A 25,430-nucleotide genomic window follows, 5' to 3' on the forward strand; every position below is an offset into this window, starting at 1 on the left:
GACCTCGGTGTCTGGGATGAACGATGAGGGTGGAGATGCTCCTTGAGGTATACTGGACCGAGGCCGTTTAGGGCTTTCAAGGACAGCACCAACACTTTGAACTGTGCTCAGAAACATACTGGGAGCCAATGTAGGTCTTTCAGGACCGGTGTTATGTGGTCCAGGCGGCCACTCCCAGTTACCAGCCTAGTTGCCGTATTCTGGATTAATTGTAGTTTCCAGGTCACCTTCAAAGGTAGCCCCACGTAGAGCGCATTGCAGTAGTCCAAGCAGGAGATAACCAGAGCATGCACCACTCTGGCGAGACAGTCCACGGGCAGGGAGGGTCTCATCCTGCGTACCAGATGGAGCTGGTAGACAGCTGCCCTGGACATAGAATTAACCTGCACCTCCATGGACAGCGGTGAGTCCAAAACGACTCCCAGGCTGCACACCTGGTCCTTCAGGGGCACAGTTACCCCATTCAGAACAAGGGAGTCCTCCACACCTGCCCACCTCCTGTTCCCCCAAAACAGTACTTCTGTCTTGTCTGGAGAAGATCTCAGCTTAGAAAGCTTGTTGGAAGAGAGAGATCTTTGGCAGGGGCCGAAAAAGCAACAGAGATGGCGCCTGACTTAAATTCAAGGGGAAGAAAGTTCCAAAGGTGCTACCACAATAAGGAGAGGCCAGTAGGTCAGGCCAATAGCCCATCGAGTCCTCCGTCCTGTTCTCACAGTAACAAACCAGATTCCACTTCTGGTGGACTCTCAAGCAAGACCTAAGTGCAAGAAGAGCAACTCTCTCCCCTCCTGAAGTTTCTGGCAACTGGTATTCAGAAACATTTCATGAAAGACCGGCTTCCTAAAATGCGTGCAAGGCACGTCCTGATACGATGGCACCTGCAGGATGCCCTTACCTGCAGATTGCAGTTGCTGACTGGGTTTATAAGGGGTGAGGCCACCTTTCACGTATACTGGCTCCCTGGTGTTTGGGGGTTTCCTACGTCAAAACCAAGGGACGCGGGTGGCGCTGTGGTCTAAACCACTGAGCCTCTTGGGCTTGCCGATCAGAAGGTCGGCGGTTTGAATCCCCACAACGGAGTGAGCTCCCATTGCTCTGTCCCTGCTCCTGCCAACCTAGCAGTTCGAAAGCACACCAGCGCATGTAGATAAATAGGTACTGCTCCGGCAGGAAGGTAAACGGCATTTCCGTGTGCTCTGGTTTCCGTCACAGTGTCCCGTTGTGCCAGAAGCGGTTTAGTCCCGCTGGCCACATGACCCGGAAAGCTGTCTGTGGACAAACGCCGGCTCCCTCGGTCTGAAAGGGAGATGGGCGTGCAACCCCAGAGTCGTGCGCGACTGGACCTAACGGTCAGGGGTACCTTTACCTTTACATCAAAACCAGTGCCTTGAACTTAGCCCAGTAGCTAATTTGCATGGAATTGGAAGAAGGCCAGCTATCTGGTTCATTGACTGGTTAACCGCACAAGTTCCGGCTGGTTAATCTACAAAGTTGTGGTTGATTGATCTTACCCATTCAATTTGCATGCAAGTAAAAGCTGCTTTTCCGAAGGAAGAACGATCCCTGAGATTAACTGCAAGAGCTTCACTGGCCGTTCCCCAAGTTGGTGAGGGTCATAGAATCGTAGAATTGGAAGGGAACCAAAGGTCATCTAGCCCAAAGGTCATCTAGTTGTGACGCTCATCTCGCTTTATTGGCCGAGGGAGCCGGCGTACAGCTTCTGGGTCATGTGGCCAGCATGACTAAGCCACTTCTGGTGAACCAGAGCAGTGCACGGAAATGCTGTTTACCTTACCGCCAGAGTGGTACCTATTTATCTACTTGCGCTTTGACGTGCTTTCGAACTGCTAGGTGGGCAGGAGCAGGGACAGAGCAACGGGCGCTCACCCTGTCGCGGGGATTCAAACCGCTGACCTTCTGATCAGCAAGTCCTAGGCTCTGTGGTTTAACCCACAGCGCCACCCGTGTCCCCAGGTCTACTTAGCCGATTTCTAATTTTGACGTGGTTTTTATTGTATGGTTTTATGTAAGATTGTTATAAACCACTCTGCTTGTTATTTACGAACAGCAAGATATAGCTATTTTTTTATAGGTCGATAAAATGAAAGAAAGGGAATCGGGGTCGAGGCAAAGGGAGCGGCGTGATTTGGGCTGTAGGTCCCAAAAGGGAAACAGAGAGGCTGTGGTTCGTTCGTAAGCTAGTCTGAAAGCAGCGGAAGGAATGGAATGTGACTTTGTGCCATCCCGATAAACAGTACAGGGAACTGAACAATGGAAGATAGTAACGAACTCTCCCAGCACACCAGGTCTGCAACTAAAACAGGGGTCAGCAAACTTTTTCGGCTGGGGGCCGGTCCACTGTCCCCCAGACCTTGTGGGGGGCCGGACTATGTTTTGAAAAAATAAAATAAAAAATGAAATGAAATGAATTCCTATGCCCCACAAATAACCCAGAGATGCATTTTAAATAAAGGGACACATTCTACTCATGTAAAAACACGCTGATTCCTGGACCGTACGTGGTCCAGATTTAGAAGGCGATTGGGCCAGATCCTTAGTTGCCTAAAGGTAAAGGTAAAGGACCCCTGACCATTAGGTCCAGTCGTGACTGACTCTGGGGTTGCGGCGTTAATCTCGCTTTATTGGCCGAGGGAGCCAGCGTACAACTTCCGGGTCATGTGGCCAGCATGACTAAGCTGCTTCTGCACACAGAAACGCCGTTCACCTTCCCGCTGGAGCAGTACCTATTTATCTACTTGCACTTTGACGTGCTTTCGAACTGCTAGGTTGGCAGGAGCAGGGACCGAGCAACGGGAGCTCACCCCGTCGTTGTGGGGATTCGAACCGCCGACCTTCTGATCAGCAAGCCCAAGAGGCTCTGTGGTTTAGACCACAGCACCACCCGCGTCCCCCTTAGTTGCCTACCCATGAACTAAAATGTATATGCGAACTGGATTTTAAATTTATAAGATGCAGCAGAGGTGCTGTTTGTAAGGAGGGAAAAGAGGGCAGCTGGAAGAATGGTTTAACTGCAAGCGAAGGAACACAACCGGACACTAAATAAACGATTCAGCTACGGGAGGAAAATGATTGACAGGAGCTGGAAACCTGATTTTAAGGCGTCGTATTAAAGTGATTTGGTTCCATCTGTAATAATTTGGGGGAAATCATTTTTAAAAATACCGTATTTTTCGCTCTATAACACGCACATAGTTTTTAGAGCAGGAAAATCCGTAGGCATGCCACCCGTAGGCATTCCCTCCATAACACGCACAGACATTTCCCCTTACTTTCTAGGAGGAAAAAAGTGAGTGTTATGGTGCAAAAAATACGGTATATATTAAAAGGGAAGTGAGGAGGAAGTTCAAGGCTGTATTGTGGTTACTCCACACCTTCCAAAACAATACGCAAAACGAAAACACACCCATTGTCACAGCCATTGTTGGGATTTTGCAATACAACCAAGCAAGGTATTCGCAATGTGAATAGACTAGGGGGAAATGCACATTTGATGCAAATTGCACACCAAAAATAAAGTAAAAATATGAATTCTACAAAGGGGAAATTGCTTTGCAAAAATGTGCCTTTGAGCAAAATTGCATATTTTAGGAGGGATAAGGAGATGGCTTAAGGTAAAGGTAAAGGGACCCCTGAACATTAGGTCCAGTTGTGGCCGACTCTGGAGTTGCAGCGCTCATCTCACTTTATTGGCCAAGGGAGCCGGCATACAGCTTCCGGGTCATGTGGCCAGCAGGACTAAGCCGCTTCTGGCGAACCAGAGCAGTGCGCGGAAACGCCGTTTACCTTCCCGCTGGAGCGGTACCTATTTATCTACTTGCACTTTGACGTGCTTTCAAACTGCTAGGTTGGTGCTAGAGGAGACTCTTGAGAGTCCCATGGACTGCAAGAAGATCCAACCTCTCCATTCTGAAGGAAATCAGCCCTGAGTGCTCACTGGGAGGATAGATCCTGAAGCTGAGGCTCCAAGACTTTGGCCACCCCATGAGGAGAGAAGACCCCCTGGAAAAGACCCTGATGCTGGGAAAGATGGAGGGCACAAACAGCACCTGATCTATCTGCAAAAAAAAGGTCCACACACAGAACACAGAACGTCAGGGTCAGTAAGGGAGAGGACAGAAAAGAAGAGGAGGACATCAGAAAGGGGACTACCTAAATTATCTTCCCGAAATGCCGCAACACGGACCTGGAGAGGAGAGGCCTGCCAACTGCTTTCTCTGCACCAAAAGAACCGAGAAGGTTGCAAGGGGAGCTTTCCGTTCTGGTAAGTCTCCTCCTAGCGAGGAGGCCTCATCCTGTTTGCTCACCGCCCCAGCTGAGATGTACCAATCCACAAAACTTCCCTAGTTCTCACTCGCAAAAGGCAAACAGAAATTGCACTTTTGCTGGCCCTGGGCTTGGTTTGTTTTTGAAAATGTGGTGGGGAAGGAGTTCTCCTTCCTCTTTCGGTACCTTGCGAAACCTCAGCCGCCCGCTGTACGTTTGAATTCCTGCAACTCCCCGTCTGCATAAGGAAAAAGGGGGGTGGCATTGATTTTATTTCCCTATGGCGTGCGTGATATATTGCAAATGATGGTTAAATCGAAAGCAACCCAGGTACAAGGAAAATAAAGTTAATTGAATACACCACCAAAAAAGCGTTAAAAACACCCAAGTCATATCCAATTGACCTACTCAGCCCTTCAGATACCAAGCCTGATGAGGAACAGTTGAAGGAGCTGGGTTTATTTAGCCTGGTAAAGAGGGAATTGAGAGGAGACATTGATGATAGATTAGTAATTCTGTATTGTAATTGATAAGTGTAAACTGTTTACAGGGGTACCTCAGGTTACATATGCTTCAGGTTACATACGCTTCAGGTTACAGACTCCGCTAACCCGGAAATAGTGCTTCAGGTTAAGAACTTTGCTTCAGGATGAGAACAGAAATTGTGTGGGGGCAGCGGGAGGCTCCATTAGCTAAAGTGGTGCTTCAGGTTAAGAACAGTTTCAGGTGCTTCAGGTTAAGAACGGACCTCCGGAACGAATTAAGTACTTAACCTGAGGTACCACTGTATTTGCTGATGTGGGTTAAACCATAGAGCCTAGGGCTTGCCGATCAGAAGGTCGGCAGTTCGAAATCCCGCGACGGGGTGAGTTCCCGTTGCTTGGTCCCTGCTCCTGCCAACCTAGCAGTTCGAAAGCACGTCAAAGTGCAAGTAGATAAATAGGTACCGCTCCGGTGGGAAGGTAAATGGCGTTTCCGTGCGCTGCTCTGGTTCGCCAGAAGCGGCTTAGTCCTGCTGTCCACATGACCAGGAAGCTGTACGCCGGCTCCCTCGGCCAATAAAGCGAGATGAGCGCCGCAACCCCAGAGTCGGCCGCGACTGGACCTAATGGTCAGGGGTCCCTTTACCTTTATTTTAATTTTACTGTTTACTATGGGATTCTAATGGATTGTTGAATATTGCTTTATTTGCTAGAAGCTGTTTATTTTAAAGTTATTGTGACTTTTTATATTGTATTATATTTTTACTATTAATGTTTGCTATATGTATATGTGTTGGAAGCTGCCCAGAGTGACTGTGGCGGATGGGTGGTGTAATAATAATAATAATAATAATAGCCATCTTCATCAGACTATGCTTGTTTTCTCCTGCTCTGGAGGGTTGGACCCGAAGCAGTGACTTCCAAGTTACAAGAAGGGAAATTCTAACTAAAGCTCAGGAAGAGCTTTTTGGCAGTAAAGGTAAAAAGATAAAGGACCCCTGGACGGTTAAGTCCAGTCAAAGGCGACTCTGGGGTTGCAGCGCTCATCTCGCTTTCAGGCCGAGGGAGCCAGCGTTTGTCCACAGACAGCTTTCCGGGTCATGTGGCCAGCAGGACTAAACCGCTTCTGGTGCAACGAGACACCGTGATGGAAACCAGAGCTCACGGAAACGCCGTTTACCTTCCTACCGCAGCGGTACCTATTTACCTATTTATGTCCCCACTGTGGAAGGACGTGTGGACCCAGAACTGGCCTCCACAGTCACTTACGGACTCATTGTTAAAACCGTGTTTATGGAAGACAATCTTACTCAGCTACGAGGGATCGCCAAAGAAGACGATGACCTATTTATCTACTTGTGTTGGCTTGCTTTCAAACTGCTAGGTTGGCAGGAGCTGGGATCCTGCTGTGGGGATTCGAACCACCGACCCTCTGATCTTGCAGTAGGAGCTGTTTGACGGTGGAACGGACTCTGCTTAGAAACCTCCAATGAAGTTAGTGGCATCTCCTTTTTTGGAGGTTTCTAAGCAGAGGTTGGATATCCACTTGTCATGGATGCCTTAGCTGAGATTCCTGCATCGCAGGGGGTTGGACTAGATGACCGTTGGGTCCCTTCCATCTCCAGAGTTCTACGGTTGCGTGTAAGACTGGGAATGTCTGTTGTCTGAAACCCGGAGGAGCTGCTACCAGTTTCGGCGGCCCAAGGATTCCGACATCTATGTTCCTAACCCACCACAGCCAAGTTAGATGTCATTGGAGAGGCTTTTGCTCTGCTGGCTTGAAACAGAAAAGTGTCAAGCGATCTGGGGTGGGAAGAGCAAACCCTTTCCACAGAAGGCGTTGAACTTGAGCGTCTTCACCCCTTGCCAGGAAACTGACAAAGCCCTCCCTGCAAAAAAAAAAAACCCAGCAATCTCGCGCCCAGGAAACACAACCAGCCAGTGGCAGCAGGACCAAGATAAATATTAGTATTGCAAAGTACATGAAGGAACCAGCGTCCCTGGGCGTGCTTGTCTTCTCTGCACCCAGGCTGTTTATAAGAAGTTCCAAATGTTTAGAGGATTTGCGTTCCTGGTTAAGAGTAAAGAGTGGGGAAAGGAAGAAGGGGAAAATACAGAGTCGTCCATCACTCCCCGAAAACAGGCAGCGCTCAGACCACCCAACTTTTTTGCAATTTACACTTGGGCGAAGAAGAGAATTTCCTTTCGTCTGGTTCCGAAAATCCTCGCTGGCCAGTTTCATCAGGACGAACTGTGGCCAAGGCATTAGAAATCCACTCTACGCCATTCATAAATTTTATAAAACCTCTGTTGTTGAAAGCACACTTCAAACATCCTGCTTTGGCTAAGCCATTTGTCTCCAGCCGTTACGGACCCCCTTTTTTTTACTCGTCTGTAACATGGGGCCTGTTTTTTATTTTACCGTATATGTCCCTGATCTTTTCTCATCCCCCTTGAAAGAAAGGAAGTCTTCTGCAGTGGTAAAACACAGCCCTTGTGAAAACAGGGCTCTGTCCCAACTATTCAACTTCAGGGCTAGACTGCAGCAGCAGACACACTTTGCAGGGCTTCCCTAGCGCTTGGTGTGGAAAAACTGCAGCCAAGTGCAAAATGCACCAGCGTTTCGGGAGTATACTCTGCACGGCTGCAGCGCTGGGAGACATTTATTGTTTAGAGAAAAGGTGAGCTAAGAGGCGAAATGATACGAGGTTTATAGGATGCCTGGCATGGACAAAGTGAAAAATAATAATATTTTATTTATACCCTGCCCATCTGGCTGAGTTTCCCCAGCCACTCTGGGCGGCTCCCAATTGAGTGTTAAAAACAATACAGCATTAAACATTAAAAACTTCCCTAAACAGGGCTGCCTTCAGATGTCTTTTAAAAATAGGATAGCTGCTTATTTCCTTGACATCTGATGGGAGGGCAGGCGTCACTACTGAGAAGGCCCTCTGCCTGGTTCCCTGTAACCTCACTTCTCGCAGGGAGGGAACTGCCAGAAGGCCCTCGGAGCTGGACCTCAATGTCCAGGCTGGACGATGGGGGTGGAGACGCTCCTTCAGGGATACAGGACCGAGTCCGTTTAGGGCTTTCAAGGTCAGCACCAACACTTTGAATTGTGCTCGGAAACGTACTGGGAGCCAATGTAGGTCTCTCAGAACCGGTGTTATATGGTCTCGACGGCCACTCCCAGTCCCCAGTCTAGCTGTCGCATTCTGGATTAATTGCAGTTTCTGGGTCACCTTCAAAGGTAGCCCCACATAGAGCGCATGGTAGTAGTCCAAGTGGGAGATAACCAGAGCATGCACCACTCTGGTGAGACAGTCCGTGGGCAAATTTCCTGCCTTGCAGGAGGTTGGACTAGACAAACCTTGTGGTCCCTACAGTTCTAAGATTGTTAAAACTATGGAACTCGCTCCTTCAGGAGGCAGTGATGGCTTGGATCAGTGTGGCTTTCGAAGATGGGGCAAATTCATGGGGGAGAAGAGTATCAATGGTTACTAGTTGGAGGCAGCTACTCTCCCAAATACGTTGCTGGAAATTGCAGGAGTTGCTCTCAAGCCTATCCTTCGTTTCCCAGGGATTCTGGTTGGCCACTGTGGGATCAGGACGCCGGACGATGATGGGAGACCGGCCTGATCCACAAGGCTAGTCTTATATTCTTGTAACGCTTTTGCCTAGAGAGCTGCGATATGCCTCACCAGCGTCTCAAGTGACCAAGAATTTGCTGCTCCTTAGTGACATCTGGTGGCTTGTCAGAAACCAGGCCTTTATAAAGAAGAAAAAGACAGCTCAAATGTATGCGAATTAGACACTTTAGGCCATGGGTAGGCAAGCTAAGGCCCGGGGGCTGGATCTGGCCCAATGGCCTTCACAATGGCCCGCGGACGGTCTGGGAATCAGTGTGTTTTTACATGAGTAGAATGTGTCCTGTTATTTAAAATGCATCCCTGGGTTCTTTGCGGGGCCTGCCTGGTGTTTTTACATGAGTAGAATGTGTCCTTTTATTTAAAATGCATCTCTGGGTTATTTGTGAGGCATAGGAATCCGTTCATTCCTTTTTCCAAAATATAGTCCGGCCCCCCACAAGGTCTGAGGGACAGTAGACCACCCCCTGCTGACAAAGTTTGCTGACCCCTGCTTTAGACCAACCACACCCTTCAGTCCTGATCAACCTGGCACCTTCCAGATATTTTTGATTATCAGCCCCCAGGAAGCACAGATATATGATGCTGGGGGCTGACAGGTGGGAGGGAGAGGGGGGAATTGTACTCCCAAACTTCTGGAATGGTTGCAGGCCTGAGAAAATTTAAAAATATTCAAGAAACAGTAAGATTGGTAGTGCAGTGGTATCTCGGGTTAAGTACTGAATTCGTTCTGGAGGTCCGTTCTTAACCTGAAGCACCACTTTAGCTAATGGGGCCTCCTGCTGCCGCCGGAACACCATTTCTGTTCTCATCCTGAAGCAAAGTTCTTAACCCGAGGTAATATTTCTGGGTTAGCGGAGTCTGTAACCTGAAGCGTATGTAACCTTAAGCGTATGTATCCCGAGGTACCACTGTACAGGTTTAAGTGCTCTGATTTGCAACAAAGCCAACAGCTTTGAAAGCGGGCCGTGAAGAGTTTGGCATCTAGATCTTGCTCTGCCCGTTAAGATCTCTCTCCTACACACGCCCAATTTTTGGGGGGGACCCATTACCAACACCCCGTGACACCAGCTTTTTTGCTTGCCCCGATTGGGAGAGGGGACAGCCGCTCAGCTCTCCCTATCACTGATGGGTCGGGGTGAATGATTTGCAGATTGGCTTGCTAATAGGATGGAGATGGCAGGGGGGGAAAAACTCTTCTAGCGTCACAAGAGAGATCCATATTTCATCTAAAGGCATCCTCTTTTCCCATTTCGAAACGGGAATCTCGGATCCCTCCCAGAAACTTTTCTCGTCATGATTTTGGAATACTGAAATAATACCTGGCGCCCAGTAGTTAGCTCTTGGCAGCCGGGTAAATAATTCCCGCCCTCCGAACCGCAGAGAATGGAGTTCCTTTGCTCGGATTTACAAGGAAGGAGATTCCAACTAGACATTAGGAAGAACTTTCTGATGGCAAAAGGTGGGACTCCTCTGAAGGTGGTAAACCCTCCTTCCTTGGAGGTTTATAAGAAGAGGTTGGGTGGACCATCTGTCAGGGGTTCTTTTACCTGGGATTCCTGCTTTGCAGACGGTTGGACCTGATGACTGGCAGATCCCTTCCAACTCTAGAGAAACAAACTCAGGGCTTGTGATATTCATGGACTTGCATATCCCAGGGGACATACCGTATTTTTTGCTCTATAAGACGCACCAGACCACAAGACGCACCTAGTTTTTGGAGGAGGAAAACAAGGAAAAAAATATTCTGAATCTCATAAGCCAGAACAGCAAGAGGGATCGCTGCGCAGTGAAAGCAGCAATCCCTCTTGCTGTTCTGGCTTCTGGGATAGCTGCGCAGCCTGCATTCGCTCCATAAGACGCACACACATTTCCCCCTTACTTTTTGGGAGGGAAAAAAATGAGTCTTATAGAACAAAAAATATGGTAATTGCTGGAAGTTTTGTTACCCTGTCCCCCCCCGCAACTCTATCGAAAAAGGCAAGGGAGAAAACAGGCGAGAAGTATGTTAGGTTTTTGTTTTTGTTTTGTAAGGAACAGATTTTATTCCAATTTCAAACAATTTTTATTTCAGGAGAAAGATATGAAAATCGATTTCCATCAGGTACTTCTAAACAACAAGGGTCAGCACCCAGCAGACGAGAGAAACTGATGGGTTCCGGGAAGGCCCCAATCCTGCCTCACAGACTGGACAGAAATAAAGAGAGAGAGACAAGGACGGGGGGCCAAAAAAACTGATCCCGGGCCACATGATTCAGAATCCCTTACCACCCCCCCTGCCCCCCCTCACGCGTTAAACATCACATGCAATTTTCAAAATGACGAAAAGGTTCCCCCACCCTCCCTTTTAAAAACAGCATTTTTTTTTAATATATATAGTAGTTTTCGTTCTCTTTAAATAGGATGTTTAAATGTTTCTTCTTTTTTAAATCAGGATCTCTTATAATATACAAGTATAACCAAATAATTTTTCACCACACTTGTAAGAGAGAGTCTCTGGTAACTAAAGGGGGGGGGGAAAAGAAAAGTATGGGGCATTGGCACAAACCATAAACGCTTAAAAAAAATTTACACACACGCACACGCACACACATACATACAGAGAGTACTGAGTTACAGACTTGAACCTCTGTTGGACTCAAAACCACCTTTTTGCTTTCAGTGAAGCGTAGTACAAATTAATGGCCAGAAGTAGGGGGGAAAGCCTTTGTTTTTAAAAGTAGTTATAAAAAGCAAAACGAAAACAGTGTGCAGGGGATGAACTAAACATGCAACTGAAGGCAATGAACAGACAAATAATTCTTTGCTTGCGGGAAGGGGAAGGGAAGACACGGCAGAAGTGGGAAGGAGAGGGGTTGTTTGCCGGAGGGGCTGATCACAAGGAAATGGAATGGTGGCGGGTGTGTATTTTTGACAATCCTCTTCCTAAAAGGAGGTGAAGGGGTTTGAGAGCAGGCGCCTCTTCAGTAGGGCTTGGGTTTTTTTTCGTTTAAAGTGCACTGTGATCAGAACTTGGTCAACAGGTTGCCCCTTCATCTCGGCTTTTTTTTTTTTCCTTTTTCTTTTTCGAGTTTCTCCACCACCACCACCACACGCGAGAACCCCCAAGGCCCTTGGCTCCTGGCACATCTGAAACCCCAAACCAGCTCCCGTCGGGTGGGCTGGGGAAAGAGGGAGGATGCTGTGGGATGGCTTTGGCACATCGAGAGCAAGCGATGACCGGGCCCATCGCAAAAGCTGGTCCGTAAAAGGAAGCTTCGCAACAGCACCCGTGTGGGTGTCGCTCGCAAGAACAAACATCGCCTCCCGCTCTGTCCTCGAATCTGCGGCATCAATGCTCGCCCAACGGACGTTTCTCTGCAGAGGGCCACCACTGTCCGACAAGCCAAGCCGGATTCAGGTAGGGAGCGCTGCCCCCCAAAAGAGTCCATACGAGAGACATTAACCTCAATAAACTTGCTTCCTGGCTGATTTCTCAGGTACACACGTCCAATGCCTGCAGCGGACGTTGCAGATCGAGGTGTGCAAAAGACTCCAGGCGGTGAGAGGAAAGCGATGGCACGTTTGCAAATGCAGAACTTCCCCTTGTAGAGTTGGCAAGATGACAAAAACTGACACGGTTGTCCTGGCCTAAGCAGGAAGGCCCTCCCCTCCCTCACCGTTGTCACTCCCCACCCCACCCCAAAAACCCCCACACACATTTAGACAAAATCAGGAATGTTATTCTAGAAAGCAGAGGCTGCCTTGCCCTTCATCGACTCAACAGGACCTCTCAGTGTGAGTGGGATTCCGCCTTCTACTTCGTCTCCCAAGTGAAGAACTTATCGGGCTCGTGGTGCTGGGCATGTGAGAAAAGCCAGGAATCCCCTTCCCAAAAACCAAAAGCAACGAAACAAGAAATACGGCTCATTTCTGCTTTCTTCTGTAGTGTTTGGTGACGTGGAGCAGACCCAAAAAAACCTGGAGGCAGCACTCTGCGCCTCAAACCCCCCTGGAATGCTGCAGGTATCCACGTGCAATTAGGGTTTTTTAGTAGTGTCGAGAGAAAAATGCAAAAAGAAGTTTACCTAGTGTTGCCCTAAGCGACGTTTAAAAGCACATTTGACACTCCCTTTGCTGGCCCAACCTGGCCGTTCGGAAATACGTAGAAGTCTCAGGCTGTCCTCTGTAGCGTCTGAGAAATTGGCTGTGAGCGCTCCTGAAGCCACATTAGTGTTTGTCTTTACTTCCTCGCATACAGAGGGCGCAAAAAGCTCACCCGCCCTCGCGAAAACGTCCCTTGCTCCAGCCCCGTGGCGATCCTCCTTCCTGGCGAACCAGCAAAGAATTTCTCATCGGGGTTGGCTGTTTGTTTGTTTTTGGCACCGTCTCCTGCTGGCTTCAAAAAAGCAGGCTTTGCAGAACACGTTTTGGCACAAGAGAGTCCAGGAGCGGAACCTCTTCCTCTTGCCCCGCTTTGAAAAGCTGAAACCGCTGTCTCGGCCAAAGCAGATTCGCCAGTTCCGACCCTGGCCTGCCGCCGCTGCAGGTTGGCTCCCCACTCCCAGAATAAATACCTGTGCAACTGCTTCCGGTGGAACAAAGCTTTTGGAAGTTTAAGGGGCGCGGGAGGTTAAGTAGTAGCTACCGCTCACACTAGCCCTGGCAAATGAGGCGGCAGTCGGTTGCAGAGAGCTTCCGACTCTTTTCCTAGAACCTTCCAAGATAAAAGAATCAGCCTCTGCAAGCCACAAAGTGGATCCTTCCTTGTTTGGATTAACCCTGAAGGATCAACACATTTTGGGGGGGGGGGGTGTTTTACAAACCCAAGCGGTTGCTGGCATGTTGCACACACTCATATGGGCGAGAGAGAGAGGATCTAGGAGAATAAATCAGAACCTCAGATCTCCCTCTCCCAGCCCAATGCAGGCTCCGCTCCCCCGCCGTGCGAAACACGTAGTCCTCACGCCGGGCGAGGAGACTCCGTACAGTGAGCTTCCTTTTCTCTTAAAAAGATAATGCAGCAACAACGACGTTCAGGCACTTCCCCGCCCCCCACAGGCTCGTTAGCTATTGCTCGGTTTGTAAGTCTATGAACAACAACAACAAAAGTACGGCATTATGATGTAGCAAACTATATATAGTACAATAATTTAAAAAAAAAATCACAGTCTCAATATAACTTTCATAATTGGTAAGGGAAGAGAATCTATACTAAGGTGGTACAAAAAAAAAGAGGAAAGAAAAGAGATAGCTTTTTTTTTTTGCACTACTGTTAAAAGAGACAGAAGCTCCTGTTCTTCCCAAGGTGTCATTCAGGTACCCCCAAGTCCTTTTTTGGGCAGGAGATGCCAAGGTTCCCGGGCAGAAAAGCAAAGCTGCACCCGAGGAATCGTACGGCACGCGAGGCGAAGGTACAAAGGAGCACCCAGTATCTTCCACGGCCAAGCGAGAGAGAGAGAGCTTGCCAGGCCTTGGCCAGGAAGCCTGCGGACTCCCATCTTATCGCTGGAACAGAAAGGAACAGTAAGAATTGGCTAACGCAGAAGGACAGAGTCCGAGAGGAAGGCTCGCCTTGGGCTGTCGACCAGAAAGCGGGAAATTAACAAAGTGCGAGAGAGAGAGAGAGAGTGGAAACGTGTCCCCTGTTGGGTTTTTTTAAACTGTGAAATAAAAGCACATTTGTTTGTTTTTTTAAAAAATCATCATCATCATCATCATCACCACCAGCTATTCTGTGGAGCAAACAGAGACTCCATGATGACAAGTGAGCAAACGAAACGAAACAAAAATAACCCCAAAGACCTTGCCACTCCACAGATCAATTTGCAATCATTACATCATTAAAAATCAAGATTCTTTCCCCCCCTGTACAATTTTTTCTGTTTTGTTTAAATTCATGGGATTCTCTCGTCTTTTTAACTTTCTTCACAACAAAAGGTCTCCGGAGGATACCTGGGGCGGGGGGCGGGGTGGGGGGCAGGTGGGTGGTGGGGAAGAAGAGGGCAGGCAAATGAAGGTCAGACTAGGTTATATTCCTTCAAGTTGAGCTGCAGGATGGTGTCCTTGACGGCCGCAAAGACAAACCGAATGTTTTCCGTATCTGTGGCACATGTGAAGTGAGAGTAGATGATTTTGTCGCTGTCGGGGTTTAGATCCACAAACATCTTGAGGATGAACTCCCGAGCCGCCTGGGCGTCTCTCTGGGGGCCTGAGGAGAGACAGAAAACATGGGATGGGGTTGGAGACAGAAAACATGGGGTGGGGTTGACATACCAACCATCCAGGAGTGGCAGGTGAAGTTGACAGAATATGCAGAACATGCCAAATTGTCAGGGAGGATCTGGGACCAGGAAGATCAAAGATGCCAAAATAATTGGAGTAAATTTATTGAATATTTAAAGATGGATTGTAAAGAGGTCAAGGCACTAGCAGGATTGACATAATACCTTCAATGTATAATAGTACTATTGTGAGAATGATGTGCGCGATAGAAAGAGAGCCAGTGTGGTGTAGTGGTTAAGAGCGGTAGTCTCGTAATCTGGTGCACCGGGTTCGCGTCCCCGCTCCTCCACCTGCAGCTGCTGGGTGACCTTGGGCAGTCACACTTCTCTGAAGTCTCTCAGCCCCACTCACCCCACAGAGTGTTTGTTGTGGGGGAGGAAGGGAAAGGAGAATGTTAGCCGCTTTGAGACTCCTGAAGGGGAGTGATAAAGCGGGATATCAAATCCAAAAAAACTCTAAATATACCAATTGCAGGGAGGGAGGGGAGTCGCGACTTGCCAGAGTCAAAGGGAATGTATGGCATTAATATGGTTTGTTGGAAAAGAATATGTAAGGAAAACAATAAAAATTTACTTGGAAAAAAAAAAGAAAACATGGGATGGGGACAAGGAGGAAAACAACGGCTCCAATTAGGAGATTCCCACTCATGTTTACCCTGGCGTCCCCCCAACCGCTGAGATTTGAGGGGAGGCAGGATTGCTTCCGGTTTACCGTCACTGCTGAAAATTAAATGACCGTCTGTGTGTTTCCATTGCTATGGGTCAATTTTAATGGCCCTATTTGCAAACCGAGATTTTATAGGTTGAAAGAAGTCTATGCATTTACATAAACACAAGGGGACTGGCGGCTAATGTGGAGGAGAAGCGAGATAGGCCTAAATGATGTGTATGAGCTGAGCACCCCCCAACACTGTCTCCCTATAGCAGCATCCCTGACCACCGGTCCTGCTAGCTAGGGATGAGGAACACGGTCCAGGAGTATTGCCTGATCCTTTCTCAAAGTCATGTCAAGATGGTGGCAATCACTGCCGCAGAGGCATAGTTTTCAGAAACACCCCACCTCCTGAGGGAATTTCGTAGTAAAGTAACTGACTGGTTCCTACAGGGAGGTGTTTAAACTGGCAGGGCCCCTACCACCTTGGCTGAGCTATTATGACATAGGTAGGCAAACTAAGGCCCGGGGGCCGGATCCGGCCCAATTGCCTTCTCAATCCGGCCCGCGGACGGTCTGGGAGTCAGCGTGTTCTTACATGAGTAGAATGTGTCCTTTTATTTAAAATGCATCTCTGGGTTATTTGTGGGGCCTGCCTGGTGTTTTTACATGAGTAGAATACGTGCTTTTATTTAAAATGCATCTCTGGGTTATTTGTGGGGCATAGGAATTTGTTCATCCCCCCCCTCCGCAAAAAAATATAGTCCGGCCCCCCACAAGGTCTGAGGGACAGTGGACTGGCCCCCTGCTGAAAAAGTTTGCTGACCCCTCTTGCAGTTCAATTATGGCCTTTTCAAGAGATCACAGTCAGAATCTATTTTCTTGTAACTTCAACATCAGTCTGTTTTAGAGAGACTGGCAAGAGCGGGGTGTTGGTTGTTTTTTAAAACACAACTGTTTCTTACCATCAAACTCTGGGAAATAATCCACGAGATGAGAGTACATTATCTTGTCTTCCAACAGATCCTTCTTGTTGAGGAAAAGGATGACGGAGGAGTTCTGGAACCAGGGATAGGTGATGATGGTCCTGAAAAGGGCTTTGCTCTCCTCCATACGGTTCTGCCGGGAGAAAAGAGGGATTTGAGGTGTCACAGTTGCAACAAAGTAAGAGATGAAATGCATCACCGGCGGGGTGTGTGTGTGTTGCTAAAGCAGGAGGAGAACAGGCATATGGGCCACTGGTACCACCCGGACAATGAAGAAACAAGGGCCAAGTACAAAGACCTTGCCCAAAATCATATTAAAACCTTATCTGGTTTAATGTGGCAAACAGGAGATAGCCAATGCCCAGCTGCTTGCCTTTTCTGTTACCGCCACATTTTCACCTGTGCCCGAGATTTCACCTGTAACTACTTTCAAACTATAGTGGTACCTCGGGTTAAGTACTTAATTCGTTCCGGAGGTCCGTTCTTAACCTGAAACTGTTCTTAACCTGAAGACCACTTTCGCTAATGGGGCCTCCCGCTGCCGCCGCTGCACGATTTCTGTTCTCATCCTGAAGCAAAGTTCTTAACCTGAAGCACTATTTCTGGGTTAGCGGAGTCTGTAACCTGAAGCGTATGTAACCCGAGGTACCACTGTACTTTCAAACTACGCCAGTAACGTTCAGCAAATAAGGAGTTGTGTGATCTCATGCTGGCCAACAGGCAGGTCAGGGAAGGGGAGCCAGTGGCCCTCCAGATGTTGCAGGACTACAATTCCCATCATTCCTGACCCCTTTAGGCTGCCAGGGATTGCTAGCATCCTAAGGGCCATGCGTTCCCACCCCTGCCCTAGTTAATTGAGAGAGAAAGAAAGAGAAAACACAGCTTTGTGGGGTTCCAGGAAAATTTCAAATTGGAAAACGTGCGCCAGTATTTCAATTAATTTTTGTTCAGTCTGCATCAGAAAATTTACCAACGGGATCTAAATGAGTCTATTTATTTTACTTGCATTTAGCCAACGAAACGAAGAGCTTTGAAACCACCAAGCTTACCTAACAGAGTACCTGCAATTGGCACCCATTCATTTTGACAGATGAAAACTTAAGGAAGGGAAGATTTTCCACCCCACACGATGGGTAGGAGATATTTTTATTGTCACCCCCCCAGCCCCGCAAAACGTTCCTTCTCTGGGGTGATGTACAGTAAAGCTGAATCGCAAATTAAAAACATGAGATTCAAATAATCTGGTCCAAATACAGATTTGGAAATCCAGGACCAGCAGAGAGCAGAACGTGCTCCTGCCGAACGGCTGAATGCAGAGAGAGCTAAAACAACCTTGGTAAAGGGCTAACAACTGCCGCAGAAAGCGGAGAGTGCTATTTATTTCTCAAATTCAGGCCCTGCGATACAACCAAACCTGCCAAAGCAGCTAAATATGCCAGCAAGGTTTCAAAAAGCAAACTCCCCCATCCCCAAACTCCTTCCACCTCACCCTGCTCTCTATCAGGGGAACGATTTTAGAAGGCAGCTAAATTTGGAAGGAACAGTAGCCCCATTTCCTCTGACCCAGGCGAAATCTAGTTTCCCCCAAGGGGGCACATAATTTCATCCAGTTTCTGACAGTCTGCAGACGGGTCTACAGGCTACTAGAGGGAGTGGGGAGGAAGGAGGGGAAGAGAGAAGCTGGGCACATTTCAGCCTTGCGGAAGCTATTTTAGCAGGTTCCAGAGACACACCAACAGGAACCTGGTGCAAAAGAGTGTCTTGGCAGGGGAGTAGAGTCCAGGAACAGCATGCACGCTCAGACTAACAATTTCTTTTCAGCACAAGAACTGAGCACACAGTCCTTTCATGCTCCTGGGTCCTTCTCCTCTCGCCCTCGCTCCCACAGCTTTCTTCATTTCATCAGTCCAACTGAGAGGAGGCTGGGACAGTTTTTTCTTCCCGCTATTGCTAAACGCAGCTGGGAGTCAAGAACCCTCGCAGTTATTCTGCAAATCACCCAGCAGTGGATGGGGTGGGCAGCTAGCGCCACCAGCGGTTTCTGCTGACCCTCAACTCGAGAGCAATGGCCGTACAGAAGAGCGGGCAGCGGTGCCACGTGGTCCCCTTTCAAAAACACCCCGCAATTAAAAAACTCCTTTTAACAGGGGTGCAAGGGGAGATGGAGGCTTCCTGCAGCAGTAACATCTAGGCCACTGCGGTGTATGCTTTAAGGCAGATGTTCTGATAGAGCGGTCCATCGGCAGTCAGGTTTTCTTCACTCCCAAAGTCTTCAAAGGTAAAGGGACCCCTGACCATTAGGTCCAGTCGTGGCCGACTCTGGGGTTGCGGCGCTCATCTCGCTTTACTGGCTGAGAGAGCCGGCGTACAGTTTCAGGTTAAGAACGGACCTCTGGAACGAATTAAGTACTTAACCCAAGGTACCACTGTATTCTTATTCTTACTGTTGTTGTCATCACTGTCGCAGATGACTCTGGGGTTGCGATGCTCATCTCGCTTTACTGGCCAAGGGAGCCGGCATTTGTTCGCAGACAGTTTTTCCGGGTCATGTGGTCAGCATGACTAAGCTGCTTCTGGCGAACCAGAGCAGTGCACGGAAACGCCATTTTACCTTCCCACCAGAGCGGTACCTATTTATCTACTTGCACTTTGACATGATTTCAAACTACTAGGTGGGCAGGAGCAGGGACCGAGCAACGGGAGCTCATTCCGTCGCAGGGATTCAAACTGCTGACCTTCTGATTGGCAAGCCCTAGGCTCTGTGGTTTAGACCACAGCACCACCCGTGTCCCCCAAAGTCTTTAGCCCAGGGCAAACTGAATAAGAAACGAAAAGGCCTACTGTGATGCATTGGGAAAGCCCTGCTAGGTTACCTTTACTAAGGAGCATTACTTGCGACTTGCAGATCTGTTCACGTGGACATTGCCCTCTGTCAGAGGTTTTGTCCTCATCAATATACCCACCAGTACCAGCTGGGTTTCACCCCACTTTTTTCCCAATAAAAAGAAAAGGAAACTTTTAAGCAGTGCAAGAAAACCAAGGCAGAAATAACTGGTGTCAGGCAAGCGCAAGGCGGGCTCGAGCCATGCCTGGCTGCCAAAGCTGTGTTACGAGTGTGTACACAGGGCTGGTCCCTCACCCTTTCATGTGCAAGGAGCGTGTACGGCAAGGCTGGGGGGGGGGGGAAAGAGCCACCGACAGTTTGCCGAGACTTCCGTCTTAGAGAAATCCTGCGCCCTTCCAGGACCCTCGGAGCTTCACACGAATGCAGGGAAAGCCTTCCCTGCCCCTCCTGTGGGGCACAGATGGTCAAGACGGGAGGCCCAGTGGCCAGCCCTGGCCCACACCCAACGTTTTATTACTGCTAGTGCCCCTCCCTGCACAGATGGGAAGTGAGCCGCCGTCGCTGCTGCTCCTAGCACAAAATGAGAGGTTGCCGCAGACATCTGGCACCACGGAGAACTCCGAGGTGCCCTTTCATTTTGGATGGGAGGGGCACCCTTTTCGGTCTGGAGGAACCACTGGCCAAGCAAGAGCACGCCACCCTCTGCAGCACCCCCTCTTTGCAAGTTTTGAGGGACATGCATAGTATTTTGGGGGTGGGGGGAAGCTGGACTCCTCCCTGGAGAACACATTCAGAGCTGGCACACAGACACACACCCCTCTCCCTCAAGCAGATCAGTTTCTGAAATGTCTAGCCACCCAGGGTGAGGAATTTGGCTTACTGCTACTTTAGGCTGTTGGGAAACAGACAGATAAGTCCTGGCCCACAGATGTCTCCCAGCACACCAGTGGCCGACAACCCCGAACATTTTATAAACAGTTCCAGAATCTGCAAATGCACCTTTCTGCCGCTGCTGGGACCACCCAATGGCCACACGACGCCCCTTACGTGCTGTGAGGGGTTGTGCTTACCTCGTTATCCGACTCCACCAGAACTTGGTCATATTCACTAAGAGCTACTAGGAACATGATGGAGGTTACGTTTTCAAAGCAGTGTATCCATTTCCTCCGTTCTGACCTCTGACCCCCAACATCCACCATTCTGAAAGGGAGAAAAAGGGCAGGTCTTCTTTAACGCACACAAACACACGCAGAGATTTCCAGTCCATTGAGTTAAAAACGCAACACGGCATTTTATACTTGCTTATGGGTTGGAGGGAAGAGGGAAAAGACTGAGGAGGAACAAGCCTGAGGTTTATTTGCCCCCCCCCCTTTTGGAAGACATCTCCCCTACCCCTCACGGGCCAAACTGGTCATGTGGGCACAAGCAACCACCCAGCAATGCCCGACAAAACCATGACATCAAGTGATGCTCATCAGGACTTCAATGCACCACACAGGGTTTCTGAGGAGTGCTGAAGAGTGCTCTGAAGCACCGCCGATCAGCAGGGCTTGACCTCACTGCCTAGCAGCTGGAGAGCAGTGGCTTCAAGCCTGTTTTCTGCAGGAATCGGTTCTCCATGAGGAGATCTGTCATGGGCAGTTCCCAGTACCTGCCCTCTGGAACTCTCTACCTATTGACACCAGGAACTTCCACTGCACTCTTTTTCAGTGTCTGCTAAATACATTTTTGTTTAGACAAGCCTACCCAGATGTTGTGGAGAGTTATCATCTGTTTTCAGTTTAGTTTTGAACTGTTTGAAAGTCTTAAATTATCATCTGTTTATCATATTAACAATTTTTTTGTTTTGGCAAACAGCTTTGAGGTTCTATGCAATTCAAGCGGTAAATAAAATCAAAAGGTGTATACATTTTATGAAACTAACTAGCACCCCATTAACCACAGGCAACAGGGACTATCAGTATTAGTGGTCAGGGAAAAGCCTAGACCAGAACTTTCCAAACTGTGTGTTGTGACACGCTACTGCGGCGGTTAGGTGTGTCGCGCAAATGCTCCCCGTGCTGGAAAGGGTTTAGTTCAACCTCTGGTTTGCTAGTACAGTGGTACCTCGGGTTACATACGCTTCAGGTTACATACGCTTCAGGTTATATACTCCGCTAAGCCAGAAATAGTGCTTCAGGTTAAGAACTTTGCTTCAGGATAAGAACAGAAATCGGGCTCCGGCGGCGCGGCGGCAGCAGGAGGCCCCATTAGCCAAAGTGGTGCTTCAGGTTAAGAACAGTTTCAGGTTAAGAACGGACCTCCGGGATGAATTAAGTACTTAACCCAAGGTACCACTGTAAAACCTAATCACTGTGTCACGAAATGATGCATGTCTAAAAAGCGTGCCTCCAACAGGAAAAGTTTGGAAAGCTCTGGCCTAGAAAAAGAGGCTTCAATCGATTGGGTGGACGACGGCCAACAGTTGCTGTCCACCTGATATCAGGAGGAAGGGCATTCCACATGTTAAGGGCTGGTTTTAGAGGCAGGCGTGTCTCGGAATACCAGCAGCTGCAGGACCAAAGTGGGGACTCGGCGCTTGCAGGCTTTTGACTGCAGCATCTGGATCTTCAAACAGATGGGCCTTTGGCCTCACCCGGCTGCAGGGCTTTTCCTATGTCCTTGGGACTGCACGGCTACAGATGGGTTGTGGCGGTGGCTCAATGTTTGTGGAGAGCCTTCAAAGACGCAGGCCACACCGTCTCTTCGCGGGGGGAAACCCTCTCCTGCCTTTGCTCCTGCCAACAGCACGACTTGTTGACTCGGAAGAGGGAAGAAAGGGTCGGAAGCGGCAGCCGTGTGACCGACTTTCCAGAAGCCCGCTAACTCAACGCCTTAACTGAGCTGGGTTTTCATTTTAAACGGAAGCAGCTTTGGGGGGAGTATGTGAAACGTAAAAAAACGCTCCGAGGAAAGAAAGAAAAAAGCCACTGGAAGTTACCTGAAGATAATGTTCTCTAAGTCAAAGGGGTATTCTATGATCCCAGTTGTCGGGACTCTGACCCGCAGGACGTCTTGCTGGGTTGGGAGGTACCCTGGCAGGGCGATACGATCCACGTCGGTAAGGTAGCTGCAAGGAGGAGGTGCAGGGGAAAAAGGAGGGAGGGGGGAAAGATGAAGGTGGCCTGAGCTTGCTTGCCATGTGTAGCACTCCTGCCCTGAGAGCCTCAGCATTTTGAGTATGGAACCTCAATTATTCCACTCCTGGGGGTTTTTTTTCCCCCAGGGGGGGAGGAAGAGCTGCATGCAAAATCCTCAGGAATCCTGTTCAGCCCTTGAGATTCAACAAAGCCCGCCCCCCGCTTTTCCGACATTACCTTGCCTCTAACAGTATTACCGTATTTTTTGCCCTGTAAGACTCACTTTTTCCCTCCTAAAAAGTAAGGGGAAATGTGTGTGCATCTTATGGAGCGAACGCAGGCTGTGCAGCTATCCCAGAAGCCAGACCAGCAAGAGGGATTGCTGCTTTCGCTGCACAGCGAATATTTTTTTTTCTTGTTTTCCTCCTCCAAAAACAAGGTGCGCCTTATGGTCTGGTGCGTCTTATAGAGCGAAAAATACGGTACATTTCTAAGCGTGCAGCTTCACGCCTGCAGAGCAATCTTCCTTCTCATTGGTCCTAACGCTCCCAGGACTCTTAGGAGTCTACCCTTGTCATGCCCTAAAGGAATGCTTTTCTAAGTCCCTGGTCCACCACTCCTTGGAGCGGATTTGTGGGGAAGGAAGAACGAGCCACAACGGAAGGAAGCTACAGAAACAGTTCAGAGCCCTCCCTCCTGCCCAGGGGGGGGGGGTGGTCCATAATTCTGAATTAAATTCTCCTATTAAGCTGGCACCACCATTCTTCCTTCCGACTGTGAAGAGCAAAACGGTGGCACAGCACCCCACCCCATTTTATTACGCCTTGGCTGGATGGGGCAAGCAGCCAAGGTGCATGATTCTGAGGACACTCGCGTTAACCTCTGCTTATAATCGTGGGGGGTGGGAAGGCTCCGGAAGACTAAACTGAGCTGCCAGCCCCCCTCTTCCACCGGATCAAGCGTTGGGCAGGAGGCAGATTTGGAGCAATAAAAGTTTCTGAGCAATACTGCACTACTCCCATAAAGTTTAGTTCTCCAGTTTCTACGGGCATGTTCCCTGCAAACTTAAAAACTATTAGACGCTGCAGCTTCTACAACACTATTACATCTACATCTAAACATCAACACCACAATTCCAGGCCACCTTCCTCTAATGTTTACCGCCCTGGAGAAGACTACAAAGCAACTAAGCGGCTTGTTACTTCCAGATTATTCCCACTACCTGAGATTTCCACCTTGTAGCTTCGCCATTCTGAAAGCTCAGGGAGGGCAGGACCGAAAAGAAAATACTCATTAAACTTCATTTATAGCACGTGTCTAAAGAGACTGCAAGGCAACTAACAGTGCAAAATCAATTAAAGCCACATAAAATGGATTTCTAAAGTCCACCCCCCCCCGCCCCCACATCCAGTAGCAAGAACTACAACCACCACCCCTTCCTCCTTGGAGCAGTTCGACGGCAACAACTAAAACACGAAGTTACTTTCTTTGCTCCTGGCCCCCATCCACCCCCCACCAACTGTCAGAGGCACAATTTCATTTAGGGAGGGGAGCCCAGAGACCCAAAATGACGCCGTGTAGCAGCAACCATGCTGAGAGCCGTATAGAGAGGACGGCGAGCTCTTACTATTTAGCAGAGTCGGAGAGCTGGTATTCTCGCCGCCGGTCGTAACACTCCTGGATGCCTGGGTCGTTCCACAACGTCTTAATTGCACTTATGTAGGGCTGCTCAAAGGACGAGACCTTTTCTACGTCCACTTCCCGGATCAGGAGTGCGTTGGCCTGCAGCACGGCACGGAGGAAAAAGCAAGAGGGGCTTGATAGAGGCTGACCCTGAGGACCCTCCTCCCCGCCTAGCATATATCCCATTCCACCCCCCTTCCTTTACTGCTCCATAGCTGGAGATCCAGTCCCGGCTGCTACAAATCCATTCCGGCATTGCCTGCACAAAGCAAGTAAATGTATACATACCATCTTTTTAACAACAAGACTACAGCTTTCGGCCTGTTTTTTTTTTTTTTAAATGAAGAGCAGTATGTATTGTATTTACTCAAGATGCGCCCTACTTTTTGCAATGTACCGTATTGTTCGCTCCATAAGACGCACCTAGTTTTCGGAGGAGGAAAACAAGAAAAAAAATATTCTGAATCTCAGGAGCCAGAACAACAAGAGGGATCGCTGTGCAGTGAAAGCAGCGATCCCTCTTGCTGTTCTGGCTTCTGGGTTAGCTGCGCAGCCTACATTCATTCCGTAACACACACACACACTTCCCCTTACTTTTTAGGAGGGAAAAAGTGAGTCTTATAGAGCAAAAAATACGATAATTTGGCAAAAAAGGGGCATGCATTAGACATTACGAGTAAATATCGCCCAGCCCTATTGACCTCTCTCCTTTGACCAATGGGCCATGACGTGCCGTTCCGCTCCCCCAGCTGGGCTGGGGCACCACTGCACTGCTCGGTTCTGCCAGCTCCCTGCAGCCTTAGCATAGCTTGCCTGCCTGCCCGCTGGTGCCTTGGGCTCCGCTGCAAGGCAAGGCGCTTGGCCGCGTTTGGGGGCAGACGCCTGAGTTTGGGCAGCCTGAGAGCGCCAGCCATGAAGCTAGTAAAATAGGAGGAAAGCCCTCCCTGCAAGATGGCCGGCCTGGAGGTCGCGCCTGGCCAGGGAGCAGCCAATCTGTGCCTGGGAGTACCGTACAGTATTTACTTGAATGTAATGCGCACCCTAATCTTCACAACGTAATTTGGCAAAAAAGAGAGGTGTGCATTAAGATTTGAGTAAATACAGGCACGCGGGTGGCGCTGTGGGTAAAACCTCAGCGCCTAGGACTTGCCGATCGCATGGTCGGCGGTTCGAATCCCCGCGGCGGGGTGCGCTCCCGCTGCTCGGTCCCATCGCCTGCCAACCTAGCAGTTCGAAAGCACCCCCGGGTAGATAAATACGGACCGCTTACTAGCGGGAAGGTAAACGGCGTTTCCGTGTGCGGCTCTGGCTCGCCAGAGTAGCTTCGTCACGCTGGCCACGTGACCCGGAAGTGTCTGCGGACAGCGCTGGCTCCCGGCCTCTAGAGTGAGATGAGTGCACAACCCTAGAGTCTGTCAAGACTGGCCTGTACGGGCAGGGGTACCTTTACCTTTAAATACAGGCACAGC

The 25,430-nt window shown here is 49.1% G+C and overlaps 1 protein-coding gene across 1 annotated transcript in view; it reads right to left on the bottom strand.

Annotated features, from left to right (window-relative positions):
- Positions 1–14,406: 14,406 nt before the first annotated feature.
- GNA11 (G protein subunit alpha 11) overlaps positions 14,407–25,430 on the bottom strand; it is a 28,478-nt gene continuing 17,454 nt past the window's right edge. The window contains exons 3-7 of the mRNA XM_053372273.1: positions 23,906–24,060; positions 22,140–22,268; positions 20,230–20,359; positions 16,294–16,447; positions 14,407–14,603 (exon numbers count right to left, since the gene is read on the bottom strand). Coding sequence (XP_053228248.1) covers positions 14,413–14,603; positions 16,294–16,447; positions 20,230–20,359; positions 22,140–22,268; positions 23,906–24,060 — 759 coding nt within the window. The 3' untranslated portion in view covers positions 14,407–14,412. The remainder of the gene's footprint in view (positions 14,604–16,293; positions 16,448–20,229; positions 20,360–22,139; positions 22,269–23,905; positions 24,061–25,430) is intronic.

The sequence above is a fragment of the Podarcis raffonei genome, chromosome 18 (genome assembly GCF_027172205.1).
Source record: "Podarcis raffonei isolate rPodRaf1 chromosome 18, rPodRaf1.pri, whole genome shotgun sequence".
NCBI lineage: Eukaryota > Metazoa > Chordata > Lepidosauria > Squamata > Lacertidae > Podarcis > Podarcis raffonei.